Source organism: Capronia epimyces, assembly GCF_000585565.1.
Source record: "Capronia epimyces CBS 606.96 chromosome Unknown aczIQ-supercont1.3, whole genome shotgun sequence".
NCBI classification, from domain to species: domain Eukaryota; kingdom Fungi; phylum Ascomycota; class Eurotiomycetes; order Chaetothyriales; family Herpotrichiellaceae; genus Capronia; species Capronia epimyces.
Window position 1 is genome coordinate 2,278,631 of NW_006912906.1, and position 15,542 is coordinate 2,294,172.

The 15,542-nt window shown below is 53.3% G+C and overlaps 6 protein-coding genes across 6 annotated transcripts; 2 read left to right on the top strand and 4 right to left on the bottom strand.

Annotated features, from left to right (window-relative positions):
- Positions 1 to 421: 421 nt before the first annotated feature.
- Positions 422 to 1,228, bottom strand: A1O3_04097 (uncharacterized protein; the record flags this gene model as incomplete). Its single annotated transcript, XM_007734228.1, has 1 exon — positions 422 to 1,228. The coding sequence occupies one exon, from the start codon at positions 1,226 to 1,228 to the stop codon at positions 422 to 424; it is 807 nt and encodes a 268-aa protein (XP_007732418.1).
- A 3,187-nt stretch (positions 1,229 to 4,415) lies between these two features.
- On the bottom strand, positions 4,416 to 5,043 carry A1O3_04098 (uncharacterized protein; the record flags this gene model as incomplete). Its single annotated transcript, XM_007734229.1, has 3 exons — positions 4,416 to 4,590; positions 4,612 to 4,883; positions 4,939 to 5,043. 3 exons carry the CDS (start codon positions 5,041 to 5,043, stop codon positions 4,416 to 4,418), a joined length of 552 nt encoding a protein of 183 aa, XP_007732419.1.
- A 1,617-nt stretch (positions 5,044 to 6,660) lies between these two features.
- On the top strand, positions 6,661 to 8,122 carry A1O3_04099 (murein transglycosylase; the record flags this gene model as incomplete). The annotated part of the gene is made up of 3 exons (XM_007734230.1): positions 6,661 to 6,778; positions 6,833 to 7,270; positions 7,329 to 8,122. 3 exons carry the CDS (start codon positions 6,661 to 6,663, stop codon positions 8,120 to 8,122), a joined length of 1,350 nt encoding a protein of 449 aa, XP_007732420.1.
- Positions 8,123 to 9,105: 983 nt separating this feature from the next.
- On the top strand, positions 9,106 to 9,987 carry A1O3_04100 (uncharacterized protein; the record flags this gene model as incomplete). The annotated part of the gene is made up of 1 exon (XM_007734231.1): positions 9,106 to 9,987. The coding sequence occupies one exon, from the start codon at positions 9,106 to 9,108 to the stop codon at positions 9,985 to 9,987; it is 882 nt and encodes a 293-aa protein (XP_007732421.1).
- A 1,115-nt stretch (positions 9,988 to 11,102) lies between these two features.
- Positions 11,103 to 11,678, bottom strand: A1O3_04101 (uncharacterized protein; the record flags this gene model as incomplete). The annotated part of the gene is made up of 1 exon (XM_007734232.1): positions 11,103 to 11,678. The coding sequence occupies exon 1, from the start codon at positions 11,664 to 11,666 to the stop codon at positions 11,103 to 11,105; it is 564 nt and encodes a 187-aa protein (XP_007732422.1). The 5' UTR covers positions 11,667 to 11,678.
- Positions 11,679 to 12,289: 611 nt separating this feature from the next.
- On the bottom strand, positions 12,290 to 14,020 carry A1O3_04102 (uncharacterized protein; the record flags this gene model as incomplete). The annotated part of the gene is made up of 1 exon (XM_007734233.1): positions 12,290 to 14,020. The coding sequence occupies one exon, from the start codon at positions 14,018 to 14,020 to the stop codon at positions 12,290 to 12,292; it is 1,731 nt and encodes a 576-aa protein (XP_007732423.1).
- Between the last annotated feature and the right edge of the window lie 1,522 nt (positions 14,021 to 15,542).

Below are 15,542 nucleotides of genomic sequence, written 5' to 3' on the forward strand. Positions count from 1 at the left end.
TTCATGGCAACGCTCTTGATCAGACAGCACTTCCAGATCATGTTGTGGCTGTGAGGAAGCTCTGGCGAGTCAGCGGGTACTAATTAACATTCCTTGGAATTTGACACTTCAGTCTATTATATCCTATATCTTCTACCCTCTACCCACACATCTCACAAGTTTAAGCTGGGTGGCAACGGAAGTTCTTGGTGGCCCTCTCCTTGACTCCTTGCTCCTTGCACACCCTTGCCGAATATGTCGGAACCTCAAAATCAAGACAGACCCGCAGGCCAAACCACAATTTGACTCCTGACTCCTGACTCCTGACTGGCAATATCGTCTCCAGGCTCTGGCACGGGGTCATCACATGAAAAAGACCCATTGCACTGGCTCCGGCTCCAGCTCCAGCTCCAGCTCCAGCTCCAGCTCCAGCTTAGAAGATTCATATCCATTTGGCATACTTGCCGGCAGAAAAGCCAGCAACAGCAACAGTCAAAAAGGTCACCGTCCAGGCCATCAACCCCCTTCGCGCGCTGGCCTTCATGAAATTGTCCATGGCTTGAGCATCGTTCAGCTTGGGGAAGGGGACGTCCTTGGGGACTGGGACGCCGAGGATGGCGCACAGCGGCTCCCAGCCGTCACGCACGTCGTAGAAGAACAGCTTCTCCTTGGGCACGACCTTCTTGAGGTGCTCGATGTGTCGGTCCCACATCGCTCTGGTCGGTCTCTTGGGCTCGCCGGGACGAAAGTACAGTTCGCCGACGCGGCCATCATCCAAGGCATCGTGGTAGGTCCTGAACATGCGCAGCGTCGGCAGAGGGGCCAGAATCCAAGACAGAACGGTGAGGTTTCCCTTCTCGATGATGGGAGCCAAGCTGTTCCACCATTTATCGGGATCCCGGACGGTGCAGATGACTTTGGCATTGGGGTAGATGTCCATCAGTTCCTCCACGAAGGCGTTGGATGGCAGATCGGTGCAAGCGACATATCCACCCAGCATTTCCTTGACTCCTTCATGCACGGCTTCTCGATCCGTCTCATCTTTGACCGGCGTATGTCTTATGATTTCGATCCAGCGTTTGATATGTGACTCGGGCGAGTTGAGCATCTGTGTGCCTCCATGATAGCATGGGCCGTCGAGCAGGTACGAGCAAGCGACACCAAAGGACGTCGTTCCTGTCCTTGAGAGCCCGGCTCCGATGACTTGCAGGGACTTATCAGGGACCGGTTGAGACGCTGTCTGACCCATCTTGTCGGGTGATGATTGTATTCAACGCAACGAAACGGGCCAGGTGGGAGGTGAAATCGAGTCAACAAAAGAACTTTGATGTTGTGAAACAAGCTTCGGTGACAGGCAAGGCAAGCTTGTTCGACCCAGTGACATCTATCAAAGGCACATCAAGTTTTAACACAGCGCAAGAATGGGGATTGACAAGGACGATCGAAGAGGTAGAGGGTCGGTGCACCAGAGCTGGAAGCAGACCTTATCTTCTTTTTCAAAAGTGTCCCTGCGCTGCCTGACTTACCACACTCGTTCAAGAAAAGGTACGGATACAACCACGGCCAACGTGACAGACAGACATGGGGCAGCAATAAGATGGAACAATCTAACTTAACGGCCACCCACTTGATCCCTTCAGGCGCGACAAGATCCACTCTTGGAGCGCGCGACCCATCCCATGAAGGGATGCTGGAAATGGAAAAGGATCAAGACGGCCGCACCAGCTTCTATTTCCGCTGACCGCCTGGCGATACGGACGTTCTTGACCATTAGCCGTGGTCTGTGGCTGTTTGCCCAGGCTGACCTGCATCAAATCATACATATGTACCCAGGATCCGTGGAAGGAGAAAAGCTGGGCATTCCGCTGCTGAATCCTCAACTAGCGGGCCTCTGCTGCCTTGATGATGGGGGGCCATAGTCTACGGAGATGGGACCAGGACGTTGTGCAGTGGTGACTCTACTGTAGGCCTCTGTACCTCTTCACGCTGACGTGGGAATGAGCATAGGCATCCTTAAGGCTCTTGTTCGCCCTCGTTCAGACAGAAGACGAAACAACAAAAACACACGGAGGATTGAGTACTCCTCCTACTCCGTACGAGTACAGGGCGAGCCGCGTCGATCAACCATCGCATCGCACCAGCAGTCCTTAAGGCTTATGCACTGTGGAATCAGCCGTCAGACTCCGACCTATTGGCTGCAACAGGCTGGCAATAAAGTGGAAAGTGGAAAGGGGATAACGTCAGGACCCAATGGGGCGGCCACCGACAGCCGAAAGGTTCACAGAAAAGGAGATGGAAATCAGCTATCTTGCCGATCCCTGGCACCACCTAGGAGTGAGAAATCTCTAGACCAGCCCTTGCATGTGGTAAGGATCAAGGAGTTCCTATCTGTGTCAGTGTCTGCCTCTAACTCCGTAGTCAGGTTGGGACCGAGCCAGGTCCAACAAGTCGGTCGGTGTTGTCCATATCTCCCAGGGACTTTAGCAGTCTTCGTCATGGTGAAATTCGCGGCTTATGGATATGCCATGGCACATTGAATTCGCTGTCAACGGTCAGAGAACCCTCTATGCCCATTGCCGTATGCCTATGCCTATGCCTACTGCCCTTTGTCGCTACGAAGGATGGAAGGCCAAATCTCCCCGGAAATGAAATCTGCCTACGGAGTACGGATACATACATGCCTTGGTCGGCTGCCACGAGAGATCCCTGCAAATCGCAAATCGCAGGGGTAGGCTACCACTTAGCGAGCCGACTACCTGCCGACTGCCTGCCGACTGCCGGTCAACAGCTCCAAGGTTCCAACCATCGTTGCAGAGCAGAGAAGAGAGTACCACCCCATCCAATGTCCATCAGCAACTGCTGCTAATTATTGTTATTTCGCCTGAAGTGAAGCTACACAAATATCTCACTCCATGTGTGACGAGGAGACTTGATGCAACTGACAGGGACAGGGACAGGGCCCAAGCCAGGGTTTCCAATACTACCTATGTATGCTCTGTACGTATTTGCACAAAGTCCTCGGTATCTGGGTGAACTGGCTGAACTGGCTGGAGAAGCTGGCACCTTTCAGCACGAGACTCCTCTTTGGATCGACCGCCACGGGCCACGGAGAGATCAGGCGAGAAAGTAACGAACGGACCACGGCCCTGTCGACAAAGACAACGACAACGCTAGAGAGGTCCTAACATCGAGGAACCCTGCCATATTTAACATGCTAAATTACCCAGGAACTGCCTTTGCCGGTATCATCTGTGGAAATTACTACATGTTGCTCTTGCTCTTGCTCTTGCTCTTCGTTCAATTTACCCGGATCTGCAGAGTACAGAGTACAGAGTCCAGAGTACGTGCTGATAGCCAGGACGCAGGACGCCCCAGGGGTTGGGCAACACCACGAAAGGCGTCCCGGACGTACATGCACATATGCAGTAGTGTGATAGAACCACGGAGAGAACCTTGGCTCACCGTGAGGTCAAGGTCAAGCGTCATAGAGATAAGGCGGACATGGACGAACCACCCGTCGAACAATTGATGTGTACGGAGAACGGAGTATGGATTTCCTAGATAGACCAACCATGCTAGGTATGTAGTAGGTATCTCGAATCATCCATCCCTGTACTCCGTACTCCGTATTTCTGGTTGCATGCCTCTTGACAAGGTGTCTTAGCGCAAGTGTAACTGCCGACGGCTGATCTAGGAACAATCCGTAGGGCGCCTTTGGGTACGGATAGATTGTACGGAGTACCTGTACCTGTACCTGTACGGAGTATCAGGTTCTACCTTCACCTCGTTAATAGAGTACGGGATCGGGGCCTGAGGGTTGTAATCGTGTGGCCTTGTCTGTGGTGTCTCTGTTTTCTATACGTCGGAGATCTACAGTACCTACGCCTAATGATACTGAGTGATGGTGAATCTACCAGCCAGCTAAGAAGTGGTTCGAGTATGTTGAGGCTGTACGAGTATGGAGTACACATACATAAGTTCCATGTCTGCCTGCTTGGCCGTGACAGTCTCCTGCCGTTAGCTCCCGCTCCCGTCGTTTGTGCAGGGCTACAGAAGGACAACTCCCCCACAAACAAGGAGCAGTCAAATCGAAGTAGGTAGTTTCGCTGTCACAGATACATATACCTATACCTATACCTAGGTATACATCTACTGTTCATGTAGTAGTCGTGGTCGGCCCTAGGCCTATTTATAATACTGAGTGAATCCATGCTCGATGCTAGAACCATTCTGGATTCCGGAAAACGGTCAGTCTCGGCCGGGTTTCAAATTACGCCCGACGTTGCAGTTGTACAAGTATCACTCAGCAGCAGGAACGCCTTGGCCTTGGTGGCTTCACCATCCCCTTCCAGTTCTTGGAGGATGCGCAAGAATGTGTCAGTCTCCAGCACTGTGTTAGGGTCGGCCCTCATGATCCTGTCCAAGTCCTTGATGGATCAGGCATCGACGTATTTCAGGATCTTGTCTCGCCGAACGTTGGCGTACACATCCAGGTCGTCTTGGTCAGCCTGACCTTGGTACATGCCCATCAGACGGTCTGCTAGAGCGCCAACGTCGACGACCGCGGTCATACAGCCAAGGCCGCCGAATAGGTTACACGCATGAGCAGCACTGCCGTCAGGAGCATCCTACCCACTCTCATTTGGTCGACACAACGGTTGTGGGTGCGAATTGATCGGTCTGAGTGACCCCGCAATTCCGGGGTCCGGACTCTCAGGTAGGATCTTCTTGAAGGCTGTCGCCCGTTGCTGAAGATACTCGTCGCCGGCGAGGCCGCTTTTGTCTCCATAGGTCACGCGCCAGAGATCTCCCTTCCCACGTTTGACCACAAGACCCCAAACCTCGGGGTCGGCGATATGATTGCCTCCATCCCAGCCATGCCTCTCGAATCCGTCGTACCAAACCTGCCGCCGGTGTCAGTTGATGTGACAGAAAAACCAAGGACTGATGCGACCGAACATTCTGGACTAAAAGATGACAGTCAAAAGGTTGTCCAGGCCACTCACTCCCCTCCGAACAAGGCTTTTCTGACAGCGCTGGTGGCGCCGTCACAGCCGACGACATAATCAGCGGTGAACCTCTTTTCTCTTTGGCTTCTTCTCACTCTCCGGGCTCGACATCAACCCAGGCGCCGTCCTGGTCTTGACCTGCATCAGTTACTCTATGGTTGAACTTGACCTCGACCAGTCCATTACCTTTCTCATGCATTGTCAATACATGACTTGGATGATCTGGGACAGCAGCAGTGCAAGCAAGATCCCAGCTGGGCCGGCGCCTACGATGATGATCTGTTTAGTATGAGCTTCAACTATTCATCGCCAAGAACAGTCGGGGTGAAGTTGATCACAATTTACCTACCTTCTCAAATGCTGTCTCTGGCTTTAGTCATCCAGTGTTCAGTCTTCATCAAATCAACTCCACTGACTGCTTAGGAGCCATACGAACACTATATATCGCTTGGGCGGACCGACAAGTTTGCCCTTCTATCAAGCCAACCGCACGTCCGGCTCACCGGCGATTCGCCGAACACCAATGTCTTTTTTGGTGAATGAGAGCGAGTCATAACTTACCTCATACAAAATCATTACATGTTGAGATAATTGATCAGCTGCAAGACTCTCCAACCGCATATTGACCATCGCTGTGTCTGGAGCACAACCGTATACCGGTAAATAATAAGTCAAGGCATGTTGTATGTTCTAGCTGGCAATATGAGTGGGCAAGTGCCGACCGGTTCTTTGACCAAGGCTAACGGCCATCACCCTGGATATGGAGGACTCAGGACACTGCAACCGGGCCTGGCCCTCCTCCTGAACCGTGCTCTGAAGCCGACGCCATCTGATTCGTTGGGTGGGCGAGAATACAACTGAAACCCCTGAGTTCGCCACGGATGATCTGGGGACGCCCAGCCGATGGGGCGAATAGAAGAGCCGGGCAGTGTCAACACCTAGGCTGGATCGAGTATAACGGGCCGTCGAAGGTGCCTGGATGTTTCACGCGCCGCGTCATTGCAGGGCTGGGTGTCTGGTGGTGTTATGTATGAAAACCTCCTCTCCTGTCTCTTCAGTGTCCTGGCCCAGTAACTACTCGTCGGCCAGAATGGCATCGTTTGCAAGGAGCATAGAGGAAGACGGCAGTTGTGGTCAGATCAAGAGGTCACTGAAAACTCCGTAAAGTGTCAGGTGTTGGATGTTGTACTAATTGAATGATGCGAGATGGTTGTATTGTTAGTAACATTTTTTGCCTGCGCTTTTTTGGGCCTTGACCAAGTTGGTAGACTGCGGCCTCCATCTCTCGATCTTGCTTCTTGCTATTCTCCGGCCTGTTCCATTGTAACATGATATTTCTTCCATCCTCTCCTTCGCAGTGCATGGTTTTCTTGCTGTGTGTTCTTCCCTCACAATAACAGCAGACGCCATCCTTCACTCTCGCTCACTGGTGACCCTTTATTCCAAGTCATTCGTTGGGGTGCCGGTTTCTTTGTCCAATCTCCCAAAGCATTCGACCTTCGGTCCGTTCGCTCTCACTCAGCCACAATCCGCCGTCATTGACGAAGCATTTTCTGTACGACCTGCTGCTGTACCTCTAAGGCCAACTGGAGTGCCGATTCTTAAAACGCCGCCTTTTATCCACGACTGCATACGATCGAACCCCTGAAAAGTTGAATACATCACATACACAATGGCAGGCCGTGTCCTGCATTCCCTCGCCCTCCTGGCCGTGGTGGCGCCTGCAGTGCTCGCCGCAACGACCTGTGGTGGCGGCACCTTGTGCCCATCAGATACGCCCTGCTGCTCACGTACGTCTGGACTACTCTGCCGGTTGACAATATGAGACTGATGGTACTTGATAGAATACGGCCAATGCGGTGTTGGCGCCTACTGTCTCGGAGGCTGCGACCCGGCCAACTCGTTCAGTCTCGATTCCTGTGTTCCCGCACCTGTTTGTCAGTCTAAGACGTACTCTTTCGACAACCTTGATGGCATAGTTGCCAACACCAAATACCTCGGAGACTCGAGCAAGGCCGACTGGGTCTCGTCCGGCACGCCCTTGTCCTACAATGGTGCGGTTTTGTTGACCATGGCTCAAGACACTGTTGGCACGCTATTGGCTAGCACACACTACGTCTGGTATGGAAAGGTATCTGCCAAATTCAGCACTTCCGCTGGTGCCGGTGTGATCACTGCCTTCATCTTGCTCGGGGACTCCAAGGACGAAATCGACTTCGAATTCGTCGGTGTCGAGTTGGAGAGTGCTCAGACCAATTTCTACTCGCTGGGCATAACAAACTGTAAGTCTATCCCCAGTTCTCTCATGGGTGAATTTCTCTGACCGATTTTTCCTCCTAGACAACAATGGCGAAAACGCTACCGGTCTGTCCGACGTCCACGAGAACATGCATGAGTATGAGATCGATTGGCAGCCTGACACTATCACATGGTCTATTGACGGGAAAGTGGTCCGAACCCTCGACCGCGAGAGTACCTGGAATGCCACTTCGAACCGCTATTCCTATCCTCAAACGCCCGCTCGAGTGCAGCTGTCGCTCTGGCCCGGTGGTCTTGCTAGCAACGGCGAGGGCACCATTGAATGGGCCGGCGGTCTCGTGCAATGGGACTCGCCTTACATGACTAACGGGTACTACTATGCGACCTTTGACGAGGTATCGATTGAGTGCTACGACCCTCCTTCTGGCGCAAACGTCAATGGTACCAAATCCTACATTTACACCGACAAGAGCATGACCAACAGTACGGTGGAGATCACAAACGACAACACCATTCTCAAGTCCTTCTTAGCCACCGGTACCAATATGTCAGCCGGTTATGCAAGCAGCTCGGCCAGCGCAAGCGGGACCGCCAAATCCAGCGATGTCGCGACCATCCCGGGTCTAACAGGTGCAGGTCCTGGTACCAATGGTCAGCGCGGAGACAACTCATCGGACAGCAGTGACAGTGCCAGCAGCAGCGTCTCCGGATCGGCCACTGCCAGCGCCACAGGCAGTGCATCGACCGGTTTTGTTCAAGGTGACGGTGGCTCTGGCTCAAATGGCGCCGCTCAATACGGCGGTAACAGCGAGTCTGTTCTTCGAGGCAGCCTGTTCGCTGTCGTTGTTGCCCTTGTGGGTCTTTGCATCATGTGAATGTGATCTATGCAGGCATCCTTTGCATTTTTAATGTGCTTGGGCGGATCTGCACCGACGCCCAATGTCACTGTGTTATTTGGGTTGGGCCGGATCACTTTTTGCATGGCGACGGTATCGGGATCGGACGGCGTGAGAATCGAGTGAAATTAACGGCATTCGCGTTCTACGGATTGGCAGCTACAGGTACTGGAGGATCTGCATATGCCATGGGGTGTAATCAAGGAAGAATACAAGTCATTCATGCATTCTTGGGACATGCCGCCAGAGTGTTTGCTCGACGAAGTACGAGCCGTGTAAGATTCCACATTAGATAGTACCCTCTCTGTGTATGGTTGTCACAGGCTCAAATATGAGATTGAAAGATGAGTTCGCTCCTAACCTCAGCGCATCTGGCGACCCGAAGACTAGTTCTTGATGCGGGTTTGCAGCCTGTAAGTGGGAGGGACTGTGTGTGGCTTTGGCCGCATGAGAATTGATGAAGTCATTCTGACTACAATAATAAAATTACGGGCAATGGGCAGAAAGCCAGGCTACGTTTTTGCTCTTTGACATCCACCTGCAACGATTCTCCAGCTCCATCGCTATTCTCAAGAAGGGCGAAGATCAGATTGCCATCTTCCGCAAGCTGGTGCTGTCTTCCACTCCGTCGTCGAAATCTGGCCATTGTGCATCGCATGCACTATCCTGGACTGGGTTGAACTCAACCGCCCCGGCCGGTCGAGTTACGATTGACTTCTCAATCGTCGCGGTGTAGGGCTCTCTGAACCACAATTCGCGTCTTAAAGCGAAGCATAGGACTACGGGGTCTCTCTGTGCCACGCCCGAACAGAACAGGCTCGAGCGAGATCACGACCGAGTCTACCAGACCTGTGTGCCACCACAACAGCTCTCCCAACGACTCCAGGGCACTCTCCCGGCCTATATTACTCAACTACAGAGTATCCTGCCAGAACAAGCTCGCCTCCGCCTGTATTGCCAACATGCGCGCCCCATCGACCGACCTGCTCAGGGTCCTGCGTCTCGCTACAATCCCACTCCCACCTTCATCAGTTCCTCGGCCAGTCTGTCTTTCAGCACGGCGGATCCCTCAATCCTCGAGTCTATCGCCACATCGCACCCTCCATGCTTCCTCTCGCGTCCTCGCGGCATCTGAGGGAAGCCGAACCACAAGCAAGGGTACGACCGCGACCATCAATACCACCTCGGGTACCTCCAACAGAGGTGCTGCTCGTCCATCTTTCCGAGCACACCCTATCAACCCGCGAGCTCCCAAGACACACGACCGTGGCCCGGTCTCGGAGGAAGACACTCAGACGGATTTTGCAAAGATGGATATCCTCGCCACCGCTGGTGCCGCGACCCCCGCCACGGCCATTGATGCGTGTATCCATGACGGGTTCTACTTGAACAACGGCGTTCAGACGAGTGGCGGGTTGGGCGTTTTGCTGCTCGATGGGGAGGCGTTTGTATGGGCGCCGTGGAATGGGAGTAGCATCACGGGAACAAACGATACGGACGACAAGACCAACACAAACACAAATACACGCGGTGGATCTGATGGATCTACGACGGCAGGGTTTGGCAAATTTCTCGACCGCCGTGGCATCCTTACGCTCCCGCCATCGTCACTGGGCATTTTCGAACTCGTCTACCCGAAACCCGATCTGTTGATTATCGGCACCGGAAGAAAATTGTGGATGCTGGGCCGCGAAACGAGGCAGTACCTGTCCGAACAGTTGGGAATCAAGGTCGATATCATGGATACCGCCAACGCCGCGGCTGCATATAACTTGCTTGCGACGGAGAGGGGTGTCACGGAGGTGGCCGGGTTGATGATTCCGGATGGGTTCATGGGGTTGTGATATACACGGTAAAGAGTGAACTGCAATTGCTTGATAGAGGGGTGAGATCGTCAAACTTCTCAGTTGGGTGAACTTATGGCATGCCATGTCTTTGAGAATGGGAAGCAGCATGACAACAACAAGAGTCTGTGATTGACCTGCCCCATGGATTAGGCCAGACCAGACGATCTCAGAGCTTGGAAGTTAGAAGCCGACGGACAGTCACGGCAGATACAAGGATGCAGGGACGAAGTACAACGGGCCTTTGCTAGCCGAAAGCACAAGCCGACTATCAAGGGATTGTCAATACGTGGTCGCGGTCGACAACCGTCATTGACTCTGAGTAGTCAAGCAAGAAAATAGAAATACCCAGCCTGAGGGATCCAAGAACCACCACTCCCCTCTGTAACCGCAACGGAAATTGTAGTATGAATCCCATTATACATACTCCATACTTGCGTCAAATCAGTCGGCCCCCAGCCTATATATGTCACACGTTTGACTCGTTCTAGGTACCTAAGGTAGGTAGGTATGGGCTCCTCACCTGACGGTCAACTTAACCCGAGAGATCCCTTTGACCCTGTTCTGTTAGAGAGATAGCGATTCCGATTCGGTTCTCCAGACCGGTCCAGGCGAAAAAGGGGGTTCAACAGCCTGAATTCTTCCAGCTGAAGTTTAGTAGTTTCGCCTTAGCCGTTCGCAACCACTTCATCCAGCACCTTCTCACCACAAAAGTTGAATTTTGCTGTAACCTGTTACTCCGAGACCGGTGACGAATAAATCTTTATGGTCTTCATCCGTGGCCGTCATCCGTGGCCGTCATCCGTGGCTGTCTCTGACTTGAAGTCCATGCTTCCACCGTCCTCTACTTACTCCGTACTTACTCTGTACTTACTCCGGACGGACGGGGTCACGATCACGGTCACGATCAAGGCCACCGTCACGATCACGATGATAATAGGTCTCGGTTGGACAATAAATCTTGATTGAAAATACCATGAGTCCATGGTCATAGATAGGTGCCCTGCTCCCTTGCTTCGTATCTTCATCTGATATTCCAATATTCGTCCCACATACACACACGCGGTTTACATCACACTTCCTCATCCGCATTCACTGTCCCTCAACTACCATCGTCACCTGTACACTGGCTCTCTCTCAATGATATTTGCGCCGCCATGTCTACCTCTAAGCTCAACTCCAACGCCATTCCTGGGCCTCCTCTCTTCTACCCAGTGGGGCTGATGTCCGAACCAAACTCTTTCACGTCGCCCCTGGCTATGGCCGTGACCATGACCGTGACCATGACCGTGACCGTGACCATGACCATGGCCTACTCTCCTCTCCACAAATCGTTCTGCACGCAAGCCTCGGCCCCGTCCTGGTCTTGGTTCGCGCACAACATGCACAGGCTCCGGCCTGACTGGAAATTCCCTGGCCATGATGATCTCCTGCCATGGTAGCCCGGTCGGTAAGTATCTGGGTGGCTGTCTCGTTCGGATTTGCGCCCGTCCTGGGCGCCGTGCAGTGCGAGAGATGGCTAAAAGATCGTCGGGTGGAATTCGGATGACTTCGCGGCGGTCATCGTGGTCGTCGCCGCCGCAGCCGCGGAATATGCAGTATGCCGCTGCCATCACAACTAGGATGCAAACAACGATGGTGATGGGAACCCAGACCTTGACGGAGTTGCCTTCAGGCATTTTTGACCAAAGCTAAGCTGTCTAGTAAAGGTGGAACTTGGTCGACTGGACCAGAGGACTTTTCCTGATGCTTGTTGCCAAATCCCACCAGCCAGACAAGTCAATTGAATCAGAGGCAGATGATCTTCTCAAGCCCAATACACACGACGATGGCCATGCAACTGGGAGAGCCGGCTGGTTGACAGGCTATATCCTCTGGCGAAACAAACGGTTGCCATGTAGTTTGTTTGTGGACCATGGAACGGTCGGGATGTTCAGTTGTCATCAAACAGTGTTGGTCTACCACAACAAACATGATGTCTTGTATAATAGCACCTGAGAGTCGCGGCGCATCATGAAGCCCATTTGTGCAACTCTTGCCATCAACTCATAGATCGAAGGGGGGTGTCTTGCCCGATCCGATATAGAGAGATACAAATAATCGGAATCTTCCAGATTGATGATATCACCTATTGCTGGGGCCATGTTCGAGTAGGGAGGTTGCTCGATCGACCTTATCCTTTTGTATTCCCTTGCGAATGATCGCCCTGTTTTAATCGCTTGGGCCTTCTCTCGATACTCTATCTTTCCAAACCATCTGGACTGGTGTGTGACATGGTAGCATCTGAGGTCCACAAATTCAATCAGTAAATCATGTCTGGGTAACACTCCGGCATCTCTGGCTGATAAACGTTGGCAAAATCCACCTCATTGACCGCCCCATATGCGAACGCATCAAGTGCCACGATGGGGTTGAAATCCGATATGTTGTACATATGTTGATTGAGGTCATGTTGTGGATTTGGATACACATTCTGGCTGTGTGACTGAGTTGTTTGCCGGGGTTGATATCCACGGACCTGCATCTGGATATCCTCCTCCGGGGATCGGGGCTTGCAATCTATCTCTTCTTCCTCAGATGTTCCGCCGATCGTCTCTGGCGAGCCTGGAGTTGGGAGCAGTCTCTTCTGGCTAGGACGCCGCTTCGGGCCCACCGTGTGTGAAATGTGATCAAAGGAAATGTGGTCGAACGCTGGGATGTCATTATAAAGTTCAGGATACTGTTGGAAGAAATCGGGGCCCATCGCCCAGGATCTGATATCTGTAATGCGCTGGTCGAACGTGCGTGAGACCTTGTACAACCCTGTTTCAACTTCGCGAGTATAGCAATCCCGGAATTCGTAAGGCCACAGCAGTCGCAAACTCTTGCACAAACCATACCAGAAATCGTTCCCACAATAGTCGTGCTCGTTGAAGACGAAACGCTCCCGGATTCCAGGCCAGGGGAAATAGTCAATCGCATACGAGTGGGCAAGGTTCTGGGATGGTCGGCGCATATACCATGGCGGTAAACGTGAGTAGCGCTCGGTAGTGGAGTCGGTATGGAACTGGAGAAGCAAGTGCATAGCTCTCAATATGGCCAAACGAGCGGCCTTGGGGCTTCTCGCGAACAGCGACTCGTCGATACGCCGCAAGATCTGCCACGAAGGGTGTAGAGGACCCCTTCTTACGACGGCGTCCCAACCCTCGACCATTGCTCGGACTGGTACATCGTCGGCTTGTGCGTCTGATTCAGGCCCAACGTTGGACCATTCAAAGCGCTCAGACAATACCTCATTGAAATATTTCCAGTAATTCCCCTGCCAAACAGCACGATGACCTGGTCGGCGGTCGCGGCCGCGGCCGTGGCAGCTGGTGCAAGAACAAGCTTGCCTAGGCGCAGCCCAATAGTCTGCGTAACGCAGAGGAGTTAGAGGATCCGGCTCACGAGCTGCCTTTGCCTGTACGAGCGCTTGACTTGGCGGCAACAAGCTGCCGTTGTCCAAACGTACAACTTCCGGGGCATGCTTGAGAGGAGGGGAGTGGATGGCTAGGTCGAAATTGTGCATTGGGATGTTGGCTGGCCAGACGGCGGCGCCCTCGGCCTTCAGGGGAGGCGGCGCATCATCGGCGAAGGAAGTGAGACTTGGTTTGCAGTCGACATGTGGGTTGATGGATGGCACGAGTGACTGGGAGCGGTTGCATTCCAGCGCCTGCTCAAGTTCCTGTTCCTTCTCCTTCAAGGGTTTGTGCATGTCCATGGTTTTTTGGATCTCCTTCAAAGCCTTGGCCATCAGCTCTCGTTCCGCCTGCACCTCTTGCAACTGCGCCATCAAGGTGGCCACTTGGCCGCTGGAGTCCTGCCGCCTGAAGTCCTCGACGAGACCTTCCAGGTAGGCAATCCGCGTCTTGGTGCGTTCGCGAGCTTGCCGCTGACACCGTCGGTCGATCTCGCGCTTCTTCAAACGTCGAGAGGAGACACCTTTGTTGTCCCTGGACTCGGCGGATTCGACAGGGCTGGACATCTGTCCGCTGGGAGGGGTATCAGGATTCATGATGTCGAGGGCCAACAGGTTTGTGAGGGTAGCGAGGTCGCAGATAGAGTGAAGGATGCGGGTCTACAAGAGGGAAGACGGCATGCTTGAGCGGAGGTGTGCTCCTTCGAGTCAATACGGGCAAATGCGGAGAAGGGGAGAGGTGGGCAGGAGTGCTGGTATATGTGGTGGTAGAGAATGGCGGTATGGCTTGTAATGGCACGAGAGGGCTAAAGGGCCTGAAGCCTGATAAGCCTAAGGAGCCCAAGCCCAAGCCACTCGGGGCCGCGGGCGGTCAGAGGCGCCGGGGTGAGATGGGGTTATTAGGTCCAACTGCAACCCCATTTGCCGATGGCGCCAACCCCGGAACCCAGAGTTCAAGCGGCGTCGTTTCTCTCTTGTCTCTCGTCTCACGTCCCTCGTCCCTCGTCTCCCGTCTCTTGTCTCTCGTCACCGCGCCGTGCATCACCCACCCACCGTCCAGTTGTGGAGGTCAAGGTTGTGCAGTGTGCAGTGTGTTGCTCGCCCATCTTCCCTTCGTCAGCGTGACAGCGCGCCGCCTTCACCAGCTCAGCATTTGACAGGAGGGGCAGACGCAATCATCCCAGAACTCAAACTCGGGCCGCGGCCTCTGGTATTGGACCAGCCCGGTCGCCTAATCGCCCAATCGCCCAATCCTCTATTAGGCTGGAGGTTTCTTCTCCCAGCGTTGCCACCCATTGGTCTTCGGTTGGAAGGGAACGGTCGTCAACTCACATGCCATCATCGACAGCTGCTGCTGATCACAAAGTCCCTCTCTAGGGCAACAGACATGGCGATCTCAACAATATGCTTCAGGCCAGTCAGCCTTGTCGATTCATACGGGCATTCGGTTGCCCTCGCACCGCCGAGGCCGCGAGACGGTGTATGTCGAGAGGTGTCGTTTGCACCCAAAAAAACGCAAAGACCAACATGCGCGACAAAGCCTAGAAAGAGTTCAGGGCGCCCATATGAATCAACAAGCCGGCTATCTTTGGCGGCTCTTGCCAATCTACTCCGTATAACACAGAATTTTTCTCTCTCAAGACCTTGTTAAGCTTTGCACCATGGTTTGCTTCTCATAGACCCTTCTTGTGGTCGGCAACCCGACGTCACGGCCGACCCGGTCTCCCATCGGCCTACTGTTACATTTATCAACCATGGCATACGAAGTCTTTATCCGTGTCTCCAATCGTAAAAGGATGTCTTCTGCCATGTTCGGCCCAACAAATTGGTAGCCGCTTCACCATCTTGTTCAGTTGCCGAACTGGTGGCTGCAGTGGGATTGGTTCCACTGACCAGGGATACCCTGTTTCGATCCCATCTGCCACCACTGCTGCCTTTTCTTTTTCTTGGCCTATTCCTGGTGTGCCGGGTGTTGCGCCGAACATTCACCTAAACCGTTGTAAATGGCACTCGTAGCCTCAACCAGCAAGAGGACGTTCTGATTAGGTAGTTGACCATGCTTAGTACATATTGGGGGCAATCTAGCTGTGCCAAACTCAAACTTCACCCTCGGAGCTCT